The 19993-nt window shown below is 45.6% G+C and overlaps 2 protein-coding genes across 9 annotated transcripts in view; one reads left to right on the top strand and one right to left on the bottom strand.

Annotated features, from left to right (window-relative positions):
* Window positions 1-372: 372 nt before the first annotated feature.
* Window positions 373-4947, top strand: MMGT1 (membrane magnesium transporter 1). The gene is made up of 4 exons (XM_067304047.1): window positions 373-496; window positions 815-867; window positions 1784-1887; window positions 2606-4947. Exons 1-4 carry the CDS (start codon window positions 415-417, stop codon window positions 2766-2768), a joined length of 402 nt encoding a protein of 133 aa, XP_067160148.1. The 5' UTR covers window positions 373-414; the 3' UTR covers window positions 2769-4947.
* Window positions 4948-15109: 10162 nt separating this feature from the next.
* LOC106484777 (integrator complex subunit 6-like) overlaps window positions 15110-19993 on the bottom strand; it is a 44179-nt gene continuing 39295 nt past the window's right edge. For 3 of the 8 annotated variants that reach the window (XM_067304038.1, XM_067304041.1, XM_067304039.1), the window contains 4 exons: window positions 19551-19782; window positions 18403-18795; window positions 16851-16944; window positions 15110-15687 (listed from right to left, as the gene is read on the bottom strand). In XM_067304038.1, the coding sequence (XP_067160139.1) occupies window positions 15483-15687; window positions 16851-16944; window positions 18403-18795; window positions 19551-19782 (924 nt within the window). In that variant the 3' untranslated portion in view covers window positions 15110-15482. Of the gene's footprint in view, window positions 16428-16850; window positions 16945-18402; window positions 18796-19550; window positions 19783-19993 lie in introns of all 8 variants that reach the window. The other 5 variants (XM_067304040.1, XM_067304043.1, XR_010885510.1 and 2 more) reach the window with 4 other exon arrangements.

Raw genomic sequence — 19993 nt, 5'->3', positions numbered from 1 at the left:
AAACTCAAGCCAGAGCCCCAAACGGCTCCAGGGAGGAGGCACCTTGGTCCCTTGAGGGGGCAGCTCTGTCCCTCGGGGTTTACTCCAGCCCCGGCCCTGTGCTGCCTTTGTGAATGTGAACGCCGTAAAACGCGGGCTTTACCCCAACCCCTGCTGTTGTGAATGGGGCTCCCGTGGGAAAAACGAGGGCCGTCGCCACGCCCCCTCTCGCCGTCGCCACCCCCCCTCGCCGTCGCCACGCCCCTTCCCGCCGTCGCCACGCCCCTCCCGCCGTCGCCACGCCCCCTCCCGCCGGCCGGGGCGCGGCCTGGCCCCGCCCCTCCGTGACGCCATCAGCGGGCGCCCGGCGTCACGGGCGCCCCTGGCGGCGGCGGCGGCGGGCGGGCGCGGGGCGAGCGGCGCCCGGCGGGGACGATGGCGGCCGCCTCGGTGTGGAAGGGGCTGGTGGGGCTCGGCCTCTTCGCCTTGGCCCACGCGGCCTTCTCGGCGGCGCAGCGTGAGTGGGCGGCGGGCGGCGGCGGCGGCGCGGGGCGGGAGGCCGCGGGGAGGCCCGGCGGGCCGCCCGGCCGGGCTGAGGGGAGCGGGCCGCGCCGCCGCGCGGGGGCCGGGGCAGCCCGGGCCGCGCCGCGCCGGGCCGCGGGGCCGCGCGAGGCGGAGCCGCCTCCCCGGGGCAGCCGGGCGGGACCGGGGCTGCCTGGCCCCGGCGTTGCGCCGCGTGGTGTTCCCGACCCCGCGGCGAAGGGTTGCGGCGCTCGCGGCGGTGCCGTTCGCTCTTGCGGGGGGTGTGATGCTTCGCTGTGTTTCTGTCTTGTAGATCGTTCTTACATGAGACTAACAGAAAAGGAAGATGAAACGTTGCCGATAGATGTAAGTTTAAGGTTTTTACCGTGTTCGAAAGGTGTCGTGCTGTTTGGGTAGTTTAGTCTCGCTCAGTTGCTCTTTAATGTGATAGGCAAGAGTAAAGTGGTTCTTAAATTGCGCTTTCTTTCGAGTCCAGAAGAACCTCGCTTTCTTATCCCCACTTCCTGCAGTATGTTAGATCTGGCAGAGGGAACAAACCCAGGTCAGACTTCCCACTGCTTCTTTGCAGCTATGCTGAAGCGCCAGAAACTCCCCCAACGCAGCTTAAGCCCCGGAGAGGCTTTGCATTCATGTCCTGCTTTGCAGCGTAAACATCCTCCTCCCTCTGGCTTTTGTTGGCTGACATCTGTTTATCCAGGGTGGCTGTGTGCCTGTTTGATCCCAGCACAGTCTGCTTCAGGAGTTGTTGTTGCCGTGTTTTTTTTTTTTTTTAATTTCGCTTTAATTATTATCTGTTCCATTTCTGCCTAATCAAAAAGTTAAGAAGATGAAATACCCACCACTACCAGGCAGTGTTCAGGCAGAGTAGCAGCTGTCACCTCTGTAGAGTGTGTTGGCAGCTAACGCGTTTCTCAGAAAGAGCATTAGATCCTTAAGTGCACAGGAACAAAGTGTTTTCTTCTAAGGAAGACAAGGTCTTGCTGAGGAGCTGCGTGAATCAATTTAATTCATGCAATGCAGACTGGATGTCAGGCATCTTAAGCTCCTTTCAGCTCTGCAACTGTTTTGCTATGCTACCCTAGGTGAGTTATTTAATCTTTGTGTGCCTCAGTTTCCCTACTGTTGAATCGCCCACCTTTGTAAAGCACTTGCCATCACTGGATGAAAAGTGCAAAAGACTGTTTAGAAGAGGAGATGTTTTTGTAAACACTAAAAGCACTTAGTAACGTATATGTCGCATTGTATTTTCCTCTTGTTACAGATAGTTCTTCAAACTCTGTTAGCCTTTGCAGTTACCTGCTATGGGATAGTACATATCGCAGGAGAGTTTAAAGACATGGATGCCACTTCAGAACTAAAAAATAAGTATGTTTTATTTCATCTCCTCGTAAGTACGTGTATCTGCATCTCTCTATATAAACTGAGCACATCTGTGAAGTAGCAGCATTGCGCTTGCTCTCTCTTTAGCTCAGTTCTTCTTAAATGCATGTTGTAGATGTAACACAGAGAAGAACAGTCACATCTAAGAAGCCAGAAGTGTGTGGAATTTCAGACAGTTAGATAACAGGAACAAATGAAATAAGCTTCTTGCTTTTCCTTGTCCGAAGTCCTGCCTTGCAGAGTTGGTAGAGGAATGAAATGACTGCATGGACAGTAAGAGACAGTGTTACTGTATTTCGTACCATTTACCTAAAAGCTTGAACTTCAGGCATGGAAAAGGATGGCAAGCTGATGGTAAACAGTGTCGAGGTATTAACACAAGTGACAGCTGAAGTAAGGCTGGCACTTTAGGTACATTTGCAGGTAGTAATCCACAGACCTGCCTCTAAGCTCCAGGAAGAACAGTGAAGTTAGTTTGTGGTGTGAGCAATGTCCATGTATTGAGCAGTCAGTGTTTTTCTGGCTCTTTGGCTTTGTATTTCTCAACTGCACTGCATTTTGGTTCAAGTAACTTGTAAAGTGCACATACTTTCCCTAAACTTTGTATTTCTCTGTCTCTAAAAGTTGATGTATCCTAGACTGACTCTTCTAAAACCACCATTCTAAAGCAGTATTAACTTTGACTTTTTATATTTATTTGAAGGACATTTGACACATTAAGGAACCATCCATCATTTTATGTATTTAATCATCGTGGTAGAGTATTGTTCCAGTCCCCAGACACAGTGAATTCTTCTTCAAACCAAGATGCTTTGTCATCCAGCTCGTCACTGAAATTTCGAAAACTTGAACCTCTGCGCCGTTAAGACTTTTACAGATTATAATAATAATCCAGGACACTGAGATGTAATATTCAAGTTGGGGATGTAAACACTTTTTTTAATTTCTGGAGCAGTATTTATATTGATCTTCCAGACTTTATAAAGTATATATATATATATATATATATATATATAAAAACTAAGGACCTTCTTTGTACACTGTTAACAAAAATGACTGAATTGTGAATTGGCAATGCAATGTAAATTATTCTACACTTATGCTGTGAAACACATCTTCAAATTTTCATATATTAAAAAAGTTGCAGCTGACTTCAGTTAAAACAAAAAGCAAGCTAGTTTTTACCACATTTAATATTCTTTGTCAAGAAGGAATGTTTGAGTGCTATTTATTTTCTCAGTTTGCTTGCACTACAGTTTATGGAACTTCTTCAGAAATACTGTGTGCACTGCATCATTTAACAGCAGAAAAAGGGCAGCATCTCCTGTTCCTAGAATGCCTAGGAGACCTGCATGGTGTAGGCATGGGAAGTCAAAAAGGTTGCTTTCGGTTTTATTTTTTTACAGTGCTGAAGAATAGTTGTGTGAGTTTTTCCTTTTTTTTTTTTTCTCCCCAGTTTTCTTTACCATGTTATTTCCTTGTGGCCCTCTGTTTAAATGTAAACTGTCCTGTGTTGCCCCAAGTTGCCTGGGATGTGGCTGTACATTTGGTGTCTGTGTGGGGGAAGGCAGCTCACTTCTGATCACATAAATAATCTACGATGCTCAGCTTGTTTACCCACTGTATTTATGTTCTCTTGGGTTGTGTATATGGGAATGTTCATCAGACGGCTGAATGGTGTTTTAGTACCTCAGAATGGCACCAGATACCAGTTCCTGAGTTATCTTCTGTGAGAAGTGTTTAAGTACCAATAAGAAATATCCATTCTATAAATGTTCCAATGGTAGGTCCAGCAGCTGTATCTGTTTACTGGCGTTAGCACAGTACAGGTAATCAACTGGTCGTGGTACAACTACCCCTTTTTCTGCCAACAGAGCCTATAAAATTGATTTCTTTTTCCAGTTGAGCCCTTAGTTGATTTAAGATGACTGTCTTGATTATATGTACTAGGACAGATGTTATGGTCCCTAACTCTTACTGACTTCTAAATTCTGATCTCCCCTTAGGTGGAGAGAGGGTGAAACAATGCTAATTTTTTTTTTCTTGGTCTGGCATTTCAGTCCAGCAATGGAATACCCTTCTCTCACTTACCTGACATAGCCAAGAGAGGGTAGTTTGAGATACCGATGGGGCCAAGTAGAAGTTTGCATAGTCTGAGGATGTCGCTCTGCCTCTGTGCAAAGTCACCCTTTTGTCCTAGCATCTGTTTTTTAAATTGTTTAGAACTTTCAAAGGCGAAAAGCTTAGCAAAGATACTGTGTAAACTGAAGCCTCTTTTTCTAGCTCTGCCCATCCTATGGAGTGGGTCCCCCAGTGCTAGGGCAATATCCATAGCTGCTGCTCTACAATCACCCTTAAGCATCTGGGTTTGGTTAGAAAGGGTTACTCTGCCAGCTGAAAGCGTTTGAGCTGCTGCATTACTTCCTAGAGTGTTCTGGCTCCCCGGTAGCTGGTGTCACAAATCAGCTCTCATGATAGCTGCTGTCACCAAAAGTCTCTAAAATAGTAAGCGTCAGGTCAGCTCTCTGTTGCAGGCAGAGCTCTTTCCTTGGCAGAGAGGGCTGCCGTGGCGGCAGGCACTGCGTGGAGGAAATGGCTGAATGCAGGCCAGGTGGCCTTGCTAGTCACAGAGGAAAAGCAGCAGACGGAATTAGTGGAGGGAGAGAAGCGAGGCAGAACGTCAGTAACCGCTGTACAGACTGATACCACAACTGTGGTTGGCGGTGAGCCGCTGGTAGAGGGTCTCTTAGAGCAGGGCTGCTCACCCTTCGTGTCTAAGAAGCCCCGTCTGCGCTACTGTAAGGCTACGTGGACCTGCCCAAGGCAAAGGTGCTGCTCCGTGACGGTTGAAGTCATTCTTGGAGAAAAACTGTTTCTCAGACCGAGTCAAGCTAGCAGCACCCTGTTGGCTGTACCAGGTCGCTTCTCTCGTGACAAGCAGCCTTACTCCTCAGCAGCAACGGTTATCTCACATAACAAAGCTGTACAAATTATTTTTTCTTATTGATCTTGCAATGTCCAATAAAAATTGATATCCTTAAAGCATTTGGGAGTGGTTGTCTTTATTTCTGACCATCCTAGAGCCTGCCACAGCAACTCCCTGATGACTGTGTGTTTAAAAACGACTGCCTAGTATTGACAAAAGTGGTGGATCTTGTCTTAATTATGGCACATGTGAAAGTTTGTGCTTGGCCTGGCATTCATTAGCATGAGGTAAGATCAGTAAAGGGAATCAAAGCAACATGCTCTAAGTAGCTAAATAAAACATGTAAGAAGAAAAAGTTATTGACCTTTGAGATTCCTAGTCAACGTATCTAGTAGAGCTGACCTATTTTCCATCTTCCGTTTAACCATAGTTAAAGGCTTTTCTACCACATGCTAATCCCCTGCCTACCCACAGAACATGCTCATGTGAGGTTTGGTATTGCAATGGTTGCAGGAGGCGACAGCCAGCCTGCTCATGGGGCTGGAGACAGTTAAATGGTGGACTTGAGCAAGAGTGCTTTTCACTCACGGTTCTGCTTTTCTACTGGAGCAGGCTGGAAAGGCAGCAAAGAACTAGAAGAGTTTGCTCAACGACAGCATTAATCACGATTGCACCATGAAGAAAGCAGGAGGCTCACCCTTCATCTGCTTACTGAGCTGCCTAAATTCTTCTGTCTGGATCCAGCCCTGAATGTGAGGGTGTAAAAACCAGCAATCGGTGTTTTAGAGAGGGAGCACCTTAGCCAGCTCCCAAAGATGCACCGTGCTGCACCTGGCAGTGCACAGGCATCAGTCGCTTGCAGACAAGTTTCCCTTCTTCAAAAGCAAAACAAGCTTAATGGATTGGGCTAATAGGAAGTTTCCAAGCTCACGCAGTGTATTTTCACTGCCATCAAGCCTTGAACTGAGCTGGCTAAGGGACATGATGTTTCTGCTGCGTTCAATACTGTTAAAAAAGAAAAAGGTGCTGCTCATTTGCATTTGTTGCAGAAGTAGCCAGTTTAGGCTGCAACAATTTTGATGTTTTCTTCACCCCTCCTCAACAGCCAGTATTAGTTTAGCGGGGAATTCTCTTTGTACGGTTAAAGTGCCCAGGAGTTGGGGCCTAGGGCAGAGTTGCCATCAGTAAATCCCGCACTCTTGCTGCCCGTTGCTTATTAGAGGCTGCTGTGACGGACGCCTTCCCCCGGCTGGGAATACAACCGGTAAAAATCGCTGTTCCCAGGGAGAGGGCGACAAGGGCCGAGCTGCAGCACCTCGTCCGAAAATAACGGCCAATTACACGCGTTCGTTCCCAAGCCTGAGCGCTATAAGGGAGCCTTTTGCTTACCCTCCGCGCTTCTCCGGAGACCGCGAGCGCTGGGGCCCTCGCTGCGGCACAAGAAAACAAAAGGCAGCTGCGAGAGCAATTAGCGCTGCTTTTAACGGGTTCGGCCGGGCGCCCCACCGCCGCAGGGCCCCGGCCTGACGCTGCCTAGCCAACGCTGGCGGCTAATCCCCCCTTTCCCAGGAGGGCTTGAGCACAAACACGGCTCCGTCCCCGGAGAAAGCAGGAAGCGGCAGCTACTTTCTAGTCTAAAATGATTTTTTTTTTTGGCCTCCTTATTGCCCACTTCCCGTGCTTGGGGTTCCCTTGCGCTGCACCGCATCTCCGACACCCTCGGCGATGGCGGGAGCTACACGGACACCCTCCGGCTGGATCCGGCCTCCCCCCTCTGCCCTTGAGGGACACCGTTTCCGCCTCTTCTGGGGAGTCGGACGCAGCTAAACAGCAGCATTCGGAAAGGCCGGGGCTCGCCCCGCAGCATCCGGGCGCGTCCTGGAGCACTCTGCGGGAATCCCACCCGGAGCTGCCGGATCCCTCCGGCCTCGCCGGGGCAGGGAAGCTGCAGCTCGGTTTACAGCTTCCTGCCGTCCCCAGCCGGTGCCTGTAAAGCCCTGGCAGGCAGCCTGCGCAGCGGGGAAGGGCAGAGAAAGGCTGTTTTGAATGTTAAACAAGCAGAAAACTTCGGTACCAGCTTTCTGCGGCTGGAACTAGCAGCGAAGGCAAAACTCCCCCGGCTGGTTTGGCCTTGAGGGTGACCTTGAAGCCTTAAGCACCTGGGGGAAAACCAGGGTGCAAATAAATCCTGGCTTCAAGCAGGTAGAAAGCTTTTAATCAGTCCCATGTTGTTCTCAGCGATACAATGTCATTTCAAAATGCTTTGGACTGCAACAAAAGCTACATCCTTAAAATGGCAGCTAATTAATTTTCCTGTCCTGCTAACTTAATCCTTTTTCCAGCCAAGAAAGGCAAATGGGAGTTCACGAAGCGGCGGCAGCCAGGAGCCTGGCAGCGGGAGCAGGAGCGTCTGTCAGGAACACGAGCCCCAGGGCTCTTTGGCAGCGGCCCAGGCATTGCAGTGTCACACTTTATCAGCCCATTTTAAAAGGCAGGGAAGGAAAAAAAAAGGGTGAATATGGAATATCAACCCAACAGTTTGTCCTACACCAGCGGTCCAGGGGAACCCACCTACCTCCCCACCAAATACGCAGCTATTTACTCCCTATCTGTAACTCCAGTGTCACCCTCGCTGCCAGACCCAGCCCTGCGCTGGCAGCTCCCTCCTGTCCCTTCCCGGTGCTGGCCAAGCGCTTGCCCAGTTTTCCAGGGACCGGCCGGAGGCACATTGCAGTGCAGGAGGCTTTCTGACTTCAGACTTAACAGCAAAGAACGAAAGAAAGAAAAAAAAAAAAGAGAGATGTTTCTGCTGTATTTTTGAGAGAACAGACTTTCTGGGCCAGCGATCCGAGGCCAGTGTTGACGTTTTCCCGGCCAGCCCCAGGCCGCGCCAGCAACCTCTGGCCGCTGAGGTCTCCGCTGCAGTGGAACGAGGAGGAGCACCCGGCACGCGCAGTAAATGCCAAAGCAGGGATTTACTCCCTGGTCTGGGATGCAGAAGTGCACAAAACACACTTGCATCAAAAAGCAGTTTCTGGGGAGGCAACGTCGTGGGCGCTCCAAAGACCAGCTCCCAAAGCCCCAGCGAGGGCTGCTTGCTTCCCCACATCCGCGCAAAGCTGTCGCTCCCAGGACTGTTATCGGATCACTTTAGACTCAAACATACCAGCAGATCTGGGCTCAGCCCACAGCAAAGACAACCCCGCAGTAAATACAGGCGCTTTCCCAGCACAGCTTGAAGCGCAGGGAGGGGAGGCGAGAGAAAGGGCAAAATAAAATCCTCAGAGCTGCCTTCTCCAAGAGCAGCACGCTGCTCCTGCTTCGCAATCCACCCTCACGTAAAGATCTCTGCCCAGAGACCGGGTGGAATCGGCGCGATTCCGAAGTCGAAGCCTTACCACCACCACTCTGGGACCACCGCTGAGCGGCGACAACCGTCACAGGGTCTTTGACGCCACCAGCACAAGCTGGCAAATCCTGCTTGCGCCGCTTTGAATACAACAGCCTTGAACAGAACGCAAAGGAAAAGTCCCAGCAGAGCAAGACCAACGTGCTTCTCGCCTGGGAGGGACCCCACAACCCACAGGTGCAACAGAGCTGCTTAACAAACCCAAATCTCCTGCTGCAAGTGTGGCCATGCTGCTGCGTTGGGCTGGGCTGGGCTAACAGTAGGCAGCAACCTCTGAAAGGGACAGGTTGAGAAGTCTTCCCACCCAGCGTGATGAGAACAGTGCTCAGTTCTTCCTGCGTACCCGGTCAAGGGAGGCCTGCAAGGCTTTCTCCACTCTGCCCTTGCTTCTGACACTCAAGAGGTAACTGCAGAGCTTAAAAGGGCTAGAAACAAGGCTCAGCCCCCCCCCCCAGCGTTCTCAGAAGCAGCACAGGGTTCGGTGGGGACAGTCAGCAAGGATTGGGTAACAGGCAAGTTAAGGCAGCAGCACTGAAAAAAAAGAAGAAAAAAAAAAAAAAGAGGTGAGTCATTTTAGTCGGTCGCAGTTCCAGGAAGAGCAGCAGAGGAGCACAGATATCCATCAGCACAGCACAGCACCAAGACACCCCGTTCACAGCGCACCGGCTCCAGAGGCACGCCGAGAACGTGAGAACGTCTGTCCCAGAGACGTGACTCAGGTTTCCGCCTCCTCAGGGAGCTCTGGCCCGTCAGCACGTCCGTGTCAACGGGTGAACAGAGCAATCATCATTTGCAAACTCTGATTTCCTACAGTGACAAGAACAGTCCCTTTCTTTTCCTTGCTTTCATGGCCCCTTCTCACCTCAACAGAGTGGGCATACCAAGTCCACGGGTGCAAGGCAGAGCCTGGGTAGGAGACCTGCTCTCTGGTTGCATCTACACGAATGCAGGATTTGGCCATTCAGAACCCAGGCAAAAAACAGGCTTTTCTGCTGCCCCTGAAGTCTGAACCTCCTTGGGCTCCTGTTCTGTGCTCTTCTGGAAACAGTCATCAATCAAACTTGCCCGGCAATGGTTTGCTGTCACAGCCTGGGCTATGACTCACCAACAACTGCCTTTTCTTCAGAAAATTCACTGCCAGTTCTCAGGAATCGGCCTCAGTTCCCTCACCCCATTTCACCCGTTGCAAGCTGCAGGGATACTTGCGGCAGCAGGTGAAGGAACATCTTCCCAAGTATCTCTCCCCGGCATGGCGCGCCCAGGGGCTTGCTGCTGCTTTTGGTGCAGCACACTGAGCCCTCAGGTGCCCTGTCTGCATCTGGCCTGAGGCAAGCCAAACGCTGCTGCAGCATTTCAAGCACCACGCGTTTGCATCCCTGTTTTCTACAAATACGCCTGCAGAAGGATTTGCTGAATCTGACACATTTAAAACAGCCTTTTGCAAAGCTTGTCAGCTCGCCACCATCTCCTTTTCCACTAATGACCATTTTGGATAGCAGCTTCTACAGTCTGCCCACTTCTTGTTGGCGGAGAGAAGAGTCCTGAATCCAGGGATGCCAGGGGGATTTAAAATACGCTTTTGCAATGGCTGAGAAAGAAAAGGCACTGGAGCAGTTTGGGTCAGAAACCAGAACTCGGCTTTAAAGAAGAGGCAATACCACCACAAGTGCCTACAGGCTCTGGTGAGTTCTCCACAGCACTGCTACCTCCCTCTTCCCCAACTCCCACTTTATTCCAGCTCTGGAAGCACGCTTCCAGCCAAACATGCCCGCTTCCGCTGCCGCCCCGTGGAAGCACCACTTCGCAGCCCGCCGCGGCGAGTCTGCCGCTTCCCACCCCGCGCTCCCGCGGCGCCAGGCCCAGGCTGCCACGTCCCAGAGGGCAGGGAGGGAGCCCACCAACACGCGCAAGCGGCCTGTTGTTTCGTGTGGGATTTGCAGCACCGGGGAAAGACAACCATGCAAGACCAAATTAGGGCATGGATTTTATAATCATCTCTTCTAGTGACACACTATATGACCTTGGGTAAGTCCCTCCATCCATCTCTAAAGACTCTCTCATAGGAGTGCCACAAGACTTTAATTAGCAGCCCTAAAAGTACTTGGGATAGTTTGTCTCTCTTCCAAAATAACCAACTGCAGATGAATTGGAACAACCTTATTTTCAAATTCTGCAAGCAACTAGGATCCAGGCTGCTCTCAGATCAGTCACTTAAACAACATAATCAAAGTTAAATGTGCCAGCTGTGCATGAAGGATTTTAATGTGCTGCATGGACTGGAAAATAGCTTGAAGAACCAACGTTATTTTCCATGGCTGGGATGTCACTGTCGAGCAGCTGCATTATAATCATCTGCAATCAGCAAAATGTTTTTATCACTTTTTAGTCTTGGGGAGGAGGGCTCTTTTTTATTTCTGTCCTACTTATATGAAAGCATTCTCGAGTCCTGAGGCACCCATTACCAAGAGATCAAGCAGCTACTAAGGAAATGTAAATTGATCAAAAAATCGTCAACTTTTCATGGTCAAAACACACTATATCGACAAGTTCCTAAACTTCACAAGTTGTGCACAGACAATAAAACTATTCACTACTGCTACCACTTCCAAAAAACAACACGCGCATTTCCACAAATCCAGCAAACATACAGCTCCGGTTTCCAAGAGGCAGTTCCCTGCGCTCACACACCCCAGGCCTCTCCGAGGCAGTCGGACAGCTCCGCAGCAGAGTCCCTCCCTTCGGAAAACCTGAGCGCAGCCAGCTCTGCAGAAGCAGATGGGTCACAGCTGCAAGACGAAGGAAGAGGGAAAGTTTTGCAGCTCCAGCCTTCTCACAGAGCTGAACCGCTCTTTGATATACTCTACACATTAAATATTTACCCATAAAATGTTGAAAGATGCATGTACTTTGGAGAAAATGGCAAGAATGAGGTTGAATACACAAATAAAGCTTTGTCTTTGTAATTACCAAAATGCTTTGAAAACCTCTCCTCTAGCTTCACCATCCTGTGAGGCAGTATTTCACAAATGAGGACAGACCATGAGGATGCACCAGCTGCTCAGCAGCAGTGAGCAGAGCACTGATGTACAGGAAAGTGCCAGAGGTACCCAATACTTTAAGGTACATTTTTTAAGACTACTCATATTAGAAGTGACAGCAATTGAGATGACAGCAAGCATACATAAATGCCGATGATCCGACTACTTCCACTGCTGTTGGAGCTGATCCAGGAGTAGAAAATAGCTGTAAAATTCCCATCACAGATGTGGAGATGAAACTTCGCAAGCTCTCAAAAAAGAAATCAACTTCCTGCAAAAATCTGATGGGGGGTTTCCATTCCACTCTCTCTCCCAGACCAAACTATTCTTTTGGACTTCACCATAATTTGTGTAAGACCTTCAGCCCAAGCTCAAAAATCTTACGAAATGCAGTTCCTTAGCTGGCTTCCCAACACAAGTTAAAGGGTGATTTTGTTTTCTTTACATGGCATCAGCGGTTACCATACCTGGCAAACTCACATGGCTGCCAACTCAGCAAGGGTATAAGCAGCTATGGTTTTCTGCTGCATGTGAAAATATTCTCCAGTGAGTTTACCCAGACTGTACTAACAGCTGAACTCCTTCCGTGGCACATTCTTTTTTCTGAACTCTGAATTATCAACTGCTAAAGATTTCAGATTTGCACTCCTAGTCCTGAGAACTGGCTCATTCACTTTTTGACTGAATGCTCTGAAGCGCTGGAGCAAATCAAGCTGAACCAGCTTTCACCGCATCTAAGAGGAAGCTCTTTTCCCAGTGACTCTATCCATAACCACTAGCCGCACTCCCAGCTTGATGGACAACAACAGGGCTCTCACAAACTGCCACTGCGTTAGAGCCACTACCAAGAGACAGCTGCAAACCTTGTCAACAGAGATTGAGGCAAGAAAAGCACCAATGCTGAACACAAACCAACAGCCTACTTTCAGGGTCAAAACAACATGCCAAGTTGCAGCTGAACTAGAACTGTTGAAGAAAATGATACATGTCTAGGCTTTTTAGCTCACTCTTTCCTCTCCTAAATAAGGCAGTCACAAAACCGAGCACGATTCAGATTTAGAAGTACAATTTAACAACAGTTCCTGCAGGCCACAAGATTTCTGCTAAATCCCAACATAGTATTCCTCTCCCGTTTCTTCCTTTTCCACTTAAGACAGACATGAAGTTTTCTGCAGACGTGAAAGTTGGAAGCTTCTTTTAAATCTAGTGACTAAACATACTTCCTTCAGATCTCTGCCAAAACCCCGTCTCTGCCAGATTTTGGAGGTGTCTTTGGCCTTGTTTTCAGCTTCGCTAGATTGTGTGTTCTTCAAGGTAAGAGTTCTAGAGTCCATTTGCAAAAGGTGTGATGTTGCCACCTTGGCTGGTATGAAACACTGTAGTTTAGCTTTAAAAGTTGTTTCTGTAACAAATGTATTTCCATTCACGTTTTTCATCAAAAGTTTCTTAGCAGGTATTAAAGAACAGATGAAAAAAAAAAAACTTGATACCCCTATACTGCTGCCATTTCAGCCAGCCAGTTTAGAGACAGAACCTGGAGAAAATTACCAGGAAAAAAGAAAAAAAAAAAGTAAGCTTTTTTGCATGCTCTTTCCTGTAAAGGGAGGTATAACAATGCTTGGCCACTGCAAATTCAAGCATAGCACAGTAACAGCCTCTGGGGCCTTTATTTTGGAAGATGATAATCATTTTCAGATGCTGGTTAGGCCTGGGCAAGAATATGCTCTTGCACATCATAAATGCATATTGCACACAAATTAGGAACAGCAGCATCCAACAGACACCTGCCATCAGGGACTGGATCCTGGTAGCTGTACACCTATCAGCTTATCCTAGGAAAGGAGAATTTCTCTTGTAAACACCAAGGAGTTAAGAAAGATAACCACGCACTGAGGATATGTAGTTAGGAGAGGGTCAGGAAATACAAAAAGCAGAATACACGCAGGTACCTTAGCTCCAGAGCACCACACAGCCTTTCTACAGATAACCAGAACAGATACACTTAATTCGTTAATTCAGATTGTTAAACTACACTCAAGGGAAACAGAGCAGGCTATGTTCCTGCCCCCCCCAACACACTTCTTAACATTCCAGTTTTAACTGTGTCATATTATTTCAACCTTAGATATGGGCTCAAAAATATAAGATAAGATTGAGCAAAGCACTTACAGCTTTCCAAATTCCATCTACACATACACATATACTTGCTAACCTACACATTTTCCCAATCCCTTGTTTGGGAACGATCATGTTGCGCAAAGATTCATTTGTCACATGGAGTAGACACAATCTCCAGTAATGCAGCTGTTGCTTCTGGCGTCATGTTCTCTACCCAGAAACAAGAAGGCCTGAACCTCACGTAACCCCTCCTGGTTGTCCCAGTTGCACACCGATGTGAATTGTTCCATTCTTGTGCTCGTGGTTGTATTTGTCCATTTATCACCCACATCCAGCACGGCTGTCTGTCTTAGGAAGAGTTCTCTTTGTTAATATTCTCTTTGACAAACACGACTGTGAAGCATTAATTGGTTTCGTAAGTGAGCAATGTTCATTTTGTTCTCCATTTGGGAAACACTCAAGACTCTGTGCACTCTTAACTGGATTACTTTCACTCTTTCTTCTTCATCTCTTCATTGACACAACCTGTGAAAATGCAACATCTTGCTTCTTCCTTCTGAAGATTCATGTCCAGTTCACTGTAAGTTTCTTCCCCTCTGATATTCTGATCTGAATTCGATTTATTCAGATAGAATAATAGTGCAGAATAGGAAAATTCTTGGTTTGAACTTGAATGGATTATTCTGTAGTTTCGGTACATGTTCTGAGGCATGAGATTTCAAACAAGTAAGTCAAAGAGTCATCAGCTTCCTCTAGCTAATTTGGTGGCCAACTGTATCACACCAGAAGAGCAGGTCTAGATCCTAACAATAGCACCAGTTAAAAACACTCTTTGGTAACCCCTGCTCAGACACATTATGATCAAGTCAGTATCTCTCAAACCAGAAAAGAAAATTAAGTAACCTTTAAACAGAAGAAAGCTATCTCCTCTGACCACCTACTATTTCAAAAATAACGCGATGCATATTACCAGTCATTTTAAAACCAGGTACTTGCAATATATCTGACCTACTGTAAACACATTCCCTCTTAGAGTCCAACATTAGGCTTGGGAGGTCTGTGATGATGACATAGAGCTTCCATATAAGGAGTCTGAAGGGATGAACCCCACTTCACATCATTCCAAAGTATTACTGCGTTTTTTTTAATGTTCAAAATGTACACATGATTAACATCAGTGCTAGGAGAAGAGTTAGGACAGGTTTATAGCAACTTTTTTCCCCATCACTTCATTCACATAACATTGTAGCAGAGACTTGCTGCTGGATTTTATTTCCTTCTTGCATTTTACTGGTGTAATTCCAATGGTCAAACTGCATCTTTCTGAGAGACAAGGCCACTGCTTTAGGGGGGAGTGAAAAGATGCCTCATAGGTTGGCTAGTAGTAACAATCTCACACGCTGGCTGGTTGACTGGAATCCCTAGCATATTTGCAGTACTATGAAAGGAGCTAGTTAACATGATCACAACTTCAACCTGTCTTTAAAACAAAGGTGTTAAAGGATCGGAAGATGCATGTAATTGAACTGAACATAAATAATTATCAGAAGAGCCACTTACTACTGGCATATTATTGTCACTGTTTTAAAGCAAAAATTTAATTACACACAGGTCCTTCAGTCTTCTTAGGTTCGTATGTCTTGTGACATATAAGGTTACCTTTGGAAAAACAGTAAGAGGAACGGAGGAGAAGATACCGACTCAGGTAATCAAAGGTTTAGTAAATTGGAACTTAGGCCTTTAATACCGAGTAAGAATGTGCACCCTGTGCACTACTATCAATCTAATGCAGCCTGAGCTGACTGATGGGGCAGGCGCTCCAGGGTACAAGCCATTGGAAGCTAAGTACAACACGTTCTGCAGCTATTACCGCAAGCTGTGTTTGAGGGCAGGCGGGTCAGATTCAGTTACAGTGTAGCTATGCTACTTGCTGGTTTTACAAAAATATTAGAAGTCTGTTGGTAACAGACAATCAGAGGAACTCAATGCTGCCCGCTACAGACTCCTCAGATTAGCACTTATTAAAAATTAATAAAATGGTTTATTTTATATATACATATGTTCCAAAAAAATTTATACAGTTAAAATATCAAATTAGTGATCTGGTAACAATACTGTTCAAAATAATCTCTTTTGTATGAACATTAAAATACACGTTTTTAAAAGCGTTTCCTTTTAGTGCTTCCAAAGCACAGCGTGTGCCAAGGCCACCTGAAGAATCTCCGTCCTCCTCACAGGATGAAAGAGAACTGAAGTCGGGGACCTGGGAAGCCTCAGGTGCACTTTCATAATGTCTGTAGACAAAACAGAAGAGAGTCTGAGGTAGATTGTTTAGTGACCATGAGGTGGTAACAGTCACAGGGCTGTCTTTAGCTTTCATTAACACAATAGCAGTTTCTTTACTCTCAATCTACACTGAATCTCAAGTTTAAAGGCATGGCTAGTAGTTCTTGGGAACAAGACCCTTGTCTCTGTGGTGGCAACATGCAATATTACCAGTGCAGGTGTTTCTGGGAGGGTTTTTTTGGGAACACACGGGATCTCTCCACGATGCAGACAGTGCGTGCATTTGACAGTGCCCCATTTTAGTGCAACCTGCTGCCTATAGCACGTAAAATGTCTAATGACAGTGTTCAAATGAGTAAATTCTCATCACCTGCAGGAGGGGCAGCAATGGTTATTTTCTTCAGCCTGTTGAGCAAATAGCACCCTCCACAGGAAAAAAGCCACACCTTTCATGGCAAATCCTTAAGGTTATAGCCCAGCTTCTGCCGATAGAGGTTCTTAAAGTCAAAGCTCCACTGCTTCTTCTCAGACTCTGACAGTAAAATCACTTGACTGCCAAGATGGTGAGGGCAGCAGCTACATCCTCTTCCACTCTTCTGCGGCACAGCAAACTCATTCCTGGTCCATACTGGTCTGGCCGGTACACTATTATCTACTGTTGACATGATTAACTCTGTTGGGTAGGCTGTTGAACTCTAGTTCCTCTAGTATTCTCTCTAAGTGTTGTATTAAGACCCGTTTTTTAAACCTAAGGAAGAGAGGGGAGTAATTTAATTTTTTTCTTCTGAAAATACATGAACAACTCAAGATTATTCAGCCATGACAAACGATATTTCCAAAGGCTCTGATTCCAGTATGGAAGAGCTTGCTTTATTTCTGGTATTATAATAGCACCTCTAATTTAATACAGCTGCCCTTCCCCCAACCCAGCCAAATTTTGGGTCTTTCTTCAATAATGACCCATCTCTCTACTTCACATTTAAAATGTAAGTAAAGACTATTTATTTACTCCATAAAATATAATGGTAGTTTGATTGCTAAAACAACTATAGTAATTTATATCTGTTAAAAGAGGAAAGCACATTAAGTACTAGAACTGGGAAAGTTTAGGATTTACTGCCATGACCAAAATTAACATTTATGACTCCCAGTCATTTATATCTATACAAACCTTGCTGCTTCCTTGATAGCAAATTCAATGAAATACTTCTGAATTTCCATAGGTCCTTGAACCTCCTCCAGAAGAGAGAAGATTTTTTCATAATCTAAAAAAATTCAAACAGATATTAAAAATAGATCTTGCAAACGTATTTTCAATAGAGCTCAACAGCCAAAAGAAGAAACAAAGCCCAGTGTTTCACACTTAGACATCTGGTATAAGACTAGGAAAAAAAGCCAACATTGGCTTTATGTACAGAAAGCAGCTGATACCAATAACTTCACATGATACTGAAGATCTGCTGTTCAAGCGTGGCATTCAAGAAGTAGGTTCTGTGTAAGAGTGGCAGCTAGAAGCATCTGCCCTCAGAAAATGCAGGATAAGTTTGCTCAGTAGAGAAGTCTCCTATTTCCACAAACACAGTGCCATCATTAACAGTTAATATATGCAAAGGGCTACAAAGCCCCGTTTTAACCTGGAGCTATCATTTCTGGAAGCAGAGGTTAGGACTAGTCTTCTTAAAAGACAAATTATTAATGCTTAGTCTGAACACTATTAATATCACTGTCTTACCAGTATAAAGTAAATATGTGCACCACAAAAGAATGAATTGGACATATTAGACTAGAAACAAATGAAAAAAATCATGGTTTCAATATTTTCCCTATTTGAGCCCAATACGAAGCTATGGTGCTGTGACTAACAGTCCATTTAGAATAATGCAGCAGCTAAAGAATGAGGATATACAGTCAGAACTGTGAATATACATACACATCTAACACACTGCTAGCAGCTTCTTTTTGATGACTGCCTGAACTCTGAATCAAGACAAATGACTCATACTGAACATACTACTATTTTATTCGATATCCTCATTTACTGGATATGAATTTGGTGCAAGATTAAACTAGCTCACTTTGCAAAACAGGAAGCTAACACATAACCAAGTAGGAAGTTTTACACTATCTTTAAAATAAAATCACTAGTTACACTGTCTTTCAAAATAATAAAATACCACAACACTACTAACTGTGCGATTCCCTTTCCAGCATGGTCCAAGATGCACCCTTGTAGCTACCTATGCCTTTGCCCACCCAAAGGAAGCTCTGAAGGACACAGAGCAACAAAGTGCACCAGGCATATACAAAGAGTAGTGCAGTATAAAGGAAGTCTGAGAAAGGCATTGCTGAGCTCTCTGAAGTACCCTTTCAGTACGGAAATACATACTTGCATTAGGTCATCAGTAACACCTTTCTAGAGCTACAAAGACAAAACCTTTGAAAGCTGCTTTACAGGGTACCTTTTACACCAGTTAACCTATGTTCAAGGGCAAACAAGGTCATTTGGCACTTCTCCTCCCAAATAGTAGTTTCTAAACTTCAGCTCACCTGCCCTCCACGCAACAACTTTTCCTCCTTTCTTGTCCCTCCATTGATCACATGCAATCAGAAATAATTCAAAAAACTAAGTTGCATGTATTTTAAAAATAGCTCCATATAACATTAAGAAAGTCTTCTGTATCCCTAGCCCGTGTTTAATATACTGACAAGGTTTAAGAACTTACTTCTTCCAGGTTTGCGAACCTCTTTCATCACTTTAATCTTGATATCAGCATTGTTTCCCTCCAACATCGCAGGTGTTATTTTCAATGAGTTTGGCACAGATCCAGAAGTAGACTCCATAACCCGTTTTTGGTCATCTCCAGACACACTGTAATTGAGAGGCCCTCGAACAAGAGCATTGGTTCCAGGTTTATGATCCAGCCCATCTTCACTTAAACAGTTGAACTCATCAGGTAGAGAATCTAAGTCATTGGGTAGCATTTCATCCTCTCCCATAACAGCTGGAACTGAAGGAGCCATTTGCACAGGTAAGCCATCAATTTGCTTTTCCACTGACTGACAGTTTTCTGCTTTCTTCTCTACGTTGCCATCTTGGACAATACTGTTATTGGTATCTACAAATTAAAAAGATGCATCTTACTAGTGCATAACTGTAGTATCAAAAAAAAAACCCAACAACAAAAAACACAACAAAAACACACACACACACACACACACACACACACAAAAAGACCCCTTCTTGTTTAAAGTACTACATGGTGATCTGAAAGTACTGAATAACTCTCTTCAATACTTTAACCTCTGAAGCGACACAGGAAATACTTTCCTTTGGACTGTTACCATCTCACATCGCTGTCATGAAGTCATCATTTTCTGTATTGCTATTTTAGTGTTACAATTTCTAGCTAAACTAATGTTTTCCTTCCTCACCCCAACTCTAATGAAAAAAAAAGTTTTCTTCCGATTCCATTTGCTGGAATAGGTTGGTAAGAAAATTAGTTTTTGAAGGAAATGAAAACATAACCTTATTTTAACTTTCCTACCCCAGCTTTCCCTACCTCAAACTACAGAATACACAAATGAGAACTAAAAGCTGTTCTGAAATCTTTACAATCCAACAAAGCATCTTGGTGAAAGGTTTCAAGTTTTTTGGGGTTTTTTTTGATTTTTCATCAAAATTGCTTTTCATTCAAAACTTCAGCTGTAACAGTAGCCTGTTCATCTAGGCCAACAAAAGAGAAATTCAGTCCTAATTAACACTAGTTAAAGCATACAAATGCTGACATACTCTTTTGAATTAGCTTAGAAAGCAAAGGGATAGGTTTTTTGTACACACATTTCCATTTGTGACGATGCAGACTCACTCTACCTTTATTTGCTGGGATGCCTTTGAGGTTCAGATACGATGGGGATCCAGAAGCAGAGGGCGGCCCTTTCCCACCAACATGATTCGTTACAACAGGCGGTGACTGTGGTCGTCTCAACAGCGGTGACATACTACGCCTTCTCTTTAGCGATGCTGGAGTATTGGGCTCTCCAGGACGCTTGATCTTATTCTGAGGCCCAGTGACAAATTCATCTGCCTCATCTATCATCATACCCTGAAAAGAAATTTTTTTCAATCAGTAAAAAACAGAATTTGAAACCATTTTATCAGTTCATTACAATTCAGGTGGTTTTCAAAACCCTTTACAGCTCTCAGAACACAGACATATCTAACGTACACTGTAACCAGAGACTGACCAGCGCCACTCTGTAAATCAACACAATTCTTTACATATTTCTCTTAGACCACGTGAAAGATACCACTCC

Source organism: Apteryx mantelli, chromosome 13 (assembly GCF_036417845.1).
Source record: "Apteryx mantelli isolate bAptMan1 chromosome 13, bAptMan1.hap1, whole genome shotgun sequence".
NCBI classification, from domain to species: domain Eukaryota; kingdom Metazoa; phylum Chordata; class Aves; order Apterygiformes; family Apterygidae; genus Apteryx; species Apteryx mantelli.
Note: the sequence above shows the minus strand (reverse complement) of the source record. Positions and strands in the feature narration are given on the sequence as shown.

What these genes read in the sequence shown, in the direction of transcription:
- MMGT1 (XM_067304047.1), top strand. Translation starts at nt 415, where the DNA reads ATGGCGGCCGCCTCGGTGTGGAAGGGGCTGGTGGGGCTCGGCCTCTTC. An exon ending in GGCCTTCTCGGCGGCGCAGC is followed by an intron (nt 497 to 814) that starts GTGAGTGGGCGG and finishes TCTGTCTTGTAG; the next exon opens with ATCGTTCTTACATGAGACTA. An exon ending in ACTTCAGAACTAAAAAATAA is followed by an intron (nt 1,888 to 2,605) that starts GTATGTTTTATT and finishes ATTTATTTGAAG; the next exon opens with GACATTTGACACATTAAGGA.